General features: G+C 53.8%; 1 protein-coding gene across 1 annotated transcript; it reads left to right on the top strand.

Moving 5' to 3' along the window:
- The first annotated feature begins 1237 nt into the window (after positions 1-1237).
- SOX17 (SRY-box transcription factor 17) lies at positions 1238-4192 on the top strand. Its single transcript, XM_032759764.2, has 2 exons — positions 1238-1743; positions 2358-4192. Exons 1-2 carry the CDS (start codon positions 1437-1439, stop codon positions 3281-3283), a joined length of 1233 nt encoding a protein of 410 aa, XP_032615655.1. The 5' UTR covers positions 1238-1436; the 3' UTR covers positions 3284-4192.
- Positions 4193-4573: the final 381 nt, after the last annotated feature.

Genomic DNA, 4573 nt, shown 5'->3' with positions numbered 1-4573 from the left:
GCCTGGTTTAGTGATTATTAAGAGCTGCAAGTCTGAAGGCAGACTGCTGGGTGTGAATTCCACCTTCTTAACGCTGTAGTCTCCAGCAAGTTCCTTAACTTCTCTGCCTCAGTTTCCTTTCCTGTAAGATAGAGTCTACCTCAGGGTTATTATGAGGATCACTCCTTTGCTAATGCTGGAGGGCATTAGGAATAGCAGTGGCAGGCTGTGTCATTTCTTAGTGCTGTATAACGGCTTGTTTTAAAAGTCCCACTGAAAACTTTTTTTTTCCAGATCGAAACACAAGTTTAATAGTCATTCAGATTGCATTCCAGTCTAAACAAACGCATAGAAATCTAATTATCTGCCAGAATAACCGCTTTAAATTGACTCTAAGAACCACGGTTACTTTGCAGCTAAAACAGATTGTTCTCTTCCCCCTAATAAACTCAGACATTTAGACAAATATTGCTGCTGTTTTTACATTTTAGAAATCAGTATTAAGGCTCACCTGTTACTGAACACATACGAGAAACTTTTGTTACGCGTATCTTATATACATCATGTACACATTTTCATACTTTCACATGATGTATATAATAAGATACACATAAAAACTGGTTGGTTTGCCATGAGTAAATGCTTTATTCTTCAGAGTGATGGAATATTGGATACAGAACGTCGTTCCATATTTAATCTTGCTTTAGAAAATTAGGATTTATCTTGGACACAGCATTTTGAATATAACACAGGCAAGTTGAGTTCTGGGGGAAAAATTGTATTTTTAAATTTATTATCAACGGTGTCTTTCGCATTCGAGAAAACACATTTGAAGAAGATGCCCATGCAGTTCCTTGGAAGTAAACTAGGTTACCCACCACTGAAACACCCTCGGCTTCTACAAAAAGATGTGCTTTAAAGAGAATAGAATGGACGCTCAGTTTGTTCATCTAAACGACCTTGGGCAAGTACGTCGATTCCAAGGTGCAATCAGCCCTCCCAGACGGGTTTTCGAGTCTCCCTAACCCGGGTGGGAGAGGACGCGGCGCTAGAGCCCAGCTCCGGCTAGTTTTCCTGGGGGCAGGTGTAGCCCTGGGCGCGGGGCCGGGGGAGGGGCAAGGGGCGGGCGTGGGGTTGGACTGGGACTTGGGACTCGGAACATGGCCTGGGCGTGGGCCTAACGACGCGGGACCGGACCGCCCTCGCCGCTCCATTGGCCACATCTGTGCAGAAAAGGCCCCGCGGCCCAGGGGCGCCCGCAGTGTCACTAGGCCGGCTGGGGGCCCTGGGTACGCTGTAGACCGCGACAGGCCAGAACACGGGCGGCGGCTTCGGGCCGGGAGACCCGCGCAGCCCTCGGGGCATCTCAGTGCCTCACTCCCCACCCCCTCCCCCGGGTCGGGGGAGGCGGCGCGTCCGGCGGAGGGTTGAGGGGAGCGGGGCAGGCCTGGAGCGCCATGAGCAGCCCGGATGCGGGATACGCCAGTGACGACCAGAGCCAGACCCGGAGCGCGCTGCCCGCGGTGATGGCCGGGCTGGGCCCCTGCCCCTGGGCCGAGTCGCTGAGCCCCATCGGGGACATGAAGGTGAAGGGCGAGGCGCCGGCGAGCAGCGGAGCGCCGGCCGGGGCCGCGGGCCGAGCCAAGGGCGAGTCCCGTATCCGGCGGCCGATGAACGCTTTCATGGTGTGGGCTAAGGACGAGCGCAAGCGGCTGGCGCAGCAGAATCCAGACCTGCACAATGCTGAGCTGAGCAAGATGCTGGGTGAGTCCGAGTCGGAGACCCAGGCGGCCGGGCGCGCTGGCGCGAATCGCTAGGCCGATTTCTTTCGCCCCAAACAGGGTTCTTTGCGAGCCTGACGCCCAAGACCAGGGGTGTGTAGCGGCCACGTCCTTTCTTAACGCTCTGGGTTCCCTTCCGGTTTCCCGCTCTCTGACCCTCCAAAGCAGGTTTCCGCCTTGCTCTCTGGCTCCCGGATTCCCCAGGTGGCCGGGGGCGCGGGTCCAACGGCTCTGGGAAGGCGACTTCCCGGCACCTCCGGGCGGCGCGAGAGCACCCTTGGCCCTGAACTGGGCCGGTTGTGTCCATCCCTCGACCCCTTCCCTAGCTAGGTGTCCTTTTCTGTTTTTCGAACGACCGGGTGATGGGTGAGTGGAAAGCCGCTTCTAGGAGACCAAAAGAAAGGGGTGCCTTTAGAGGACAGGTGTTCCCCAAGGGCTCGGACTCAGGAGTCCCAGACCTTCCTCTTTAACTTCACCCCGGTTGCGCAATTCAACGTCTGAGGGGAGAGGTGAGTCCGGGTGGGGCCAGGCGGGGCCTGGAGCGGGAGCGCAGCCGATAAGCCCTGCGCCCCTCTCCCTCTTCCTTCCACTGTGCAGGCAAGTCGTGGAAGGCGCTGACGCTGGCGGAGAAGCGGCCCTTCGTGGAGGAGGCCGAGCGGCTGCGCGTGCAACACATGCAGGACCACCCCAACTACAAGTACCGGCCGCGGCGGCGCAAGCAGGTGAAGCGGCTGAAGCGGGTGGAGGGCGGCTTCCTGCACGGCCTGGCTGAGCCGCAGGCGGCCGCGCTGGGCCCCGAAGGCGGCCGCGTGGCCATAGACGGCCTGGGCCTCCAGTTCCCCGAGCAGGGCTTCCCCGCCGGCCCGCCGCTGCTGCCTCCGCACATGAGCGGCCACTACCGCGACTGCCAGAGTCTGGGCGCGCCTCCGCTCGACGGCTACCCGTTGCCCACGCCCGACACGTCCCCGCTGGACGGCGTGGACCCCGACCCGGCTTTCTTCGCCGCCCCGATGCCCGGGGACTGCCCGGCGTCCGGCACCTACAGCTACGCGCAGGTCTCGGACTACGCTGGCCCCCCGGAGCCTCCGGCCGGCCCCATGCACCCCCGACTCGGCCCAGAGCCCGCGGGTCCCTCGATTCCGGGCCTCCTGGCGCCACCCAGCGCCCTTCACATGTACTACGGCGCGATGGGCTCGCCCGGGGCGGGCGGCGGGCGCGGCTTCCAGATGCAGCCGCAACACCAGCACCAGCACCACCCCCCGGGCCCCGGACAGCCGTCGCCCCCTCCGGAGGCACTCCCCTGCCGGGACGGCACGGACCCCAATCCGCCCGCCGAGCTCCTCGGGGAGGTGGACCGCACGGAATTTGAACAGTATCTGCACTTCGTGTGCAAGCCTGAGATGGGCCTCCCCTACCAGGGGCATGACTCCGGTGTGAATCTCCCCGACAGCCACGGGGCCATTTCCTCGGTGGTGTCCGACGCCAGCTCCGCGGTGTATTACTGCAACTATCCTGACGTGTGACAGGTCCCCGATCCGCCCCAGCCTGCAGGCCAGAAGCAGTGTTACACACTTCCTGGAGGAGCTAAGGAAATCCTCAGACTCCTGGGTTTTTGTTGTTCCTGTTGTTTTTTAAAAGGTGTCTTGGCATATAATTTATGGTAATTTATTTTGTCTGCCACTTGAACAGTTTGGGGGGGGGGTGAGGTTTCATTTAAAATTTGTTCAGAGATTTGTTTCCCATAGTTGCATTGTCAAAACCCTATTTCCAAGTTCAAGTTAACTAGCTTTGAATGTGTCCCAAAACAGCTTCCTCCATTTCCTGAAAGTTTATTGATCAAAGAAATGTTGTCCCGGGTGTGTTTTTTCAATCTTCTAGAAAATAAAACTGGAATCCTGCTTTTTTGCTCTACTAGTACCTCTGTCACACTAGTCTTATCAAAAACCAGATTTTAAGATCAATGTTAAGTTTATTAGTTAATGTAAATTTCTCATCCTTTTGAAAAGGGTGAACATAAATGCCTTTAAGGAGTATATCTAAAAATAAACATTAGAATATTTAAGTTTGATGTAATTGTTTCGGGAAGGAAAAAAGAAAAGCATTCTGGAATGAGCCTACTTCATTTCAAGTAATCTTAGTTTCTAAAACTGACGGTTAATATTTTCAATTCCAGTATATCACTTTAAGTAGAAGGGGATGTCCAAGTAATTTTGGTTTTCTAACTGTTGAATCATAAGCTTGACCTGCCCACAGAGGCTTTTCGGATGTTTTTATCTGTGTTCTGCCATCGCTTTACACTCCTCGACATTCAGTTTACCTTAATCTTCACATTTTTACACCTTGGGAAGTGGCAAGCGTTGCTGGGTTTAGGATAATTCCTAGTCACAGAAACTAATCAAAATAAAATTTGCATTATGCCAACTTTTAATACACTTTAGCATTTTATTTGATTAGTTTTTTTTGCTTTTAGATTTAATACATACACGGACGATTGCACAGACTTAGGGGAGAATCCATGAATGGTTTATGTGTAGTGTCCCTATCTATCACCATCATTACTTTATCAAGAAGAAACAGTTACAGGGTTGTGAGTAAAAGATGGGGATCAGCCCCTGTAATCTGCCATACTAATTACTGTGGCACGTCTCACCACATTTGAGATTGAGACGTAAATGGAAACAGGTGACTTATAATGGGCATTTCCTGTGCCAGATGTTTGTTCAATGCCATTCTAAACAGTTTGAGCCTCAACAAACCTGCAGGTTTAGGTGCTATTTTTCCCATTTTGTGAGAAAAGGAGGCACCAGGCCTTC

The sequence above is a fragment of the Hylobates moloch genome, unplaced genomic scaffold (assembly GCF_009828535.3).
Source record: "Hylobates moloch isolate HMO894 unplaced genomic scaffold, HMol_V3 SCAFFOLD_9, whole genome shotgun sequence".
NCBI classification, from domain to species: Eukaryota; Metazoa; Chordata; class Mammalia; order Primates; family Hylobatidae; genus Hylobates; species Hylobates moloch.
The sequence above is the reverse complement of the archived record's forward strand: the minus strand, read 5'-3'. Positions and strand labels throughout refer to the sequence as shown.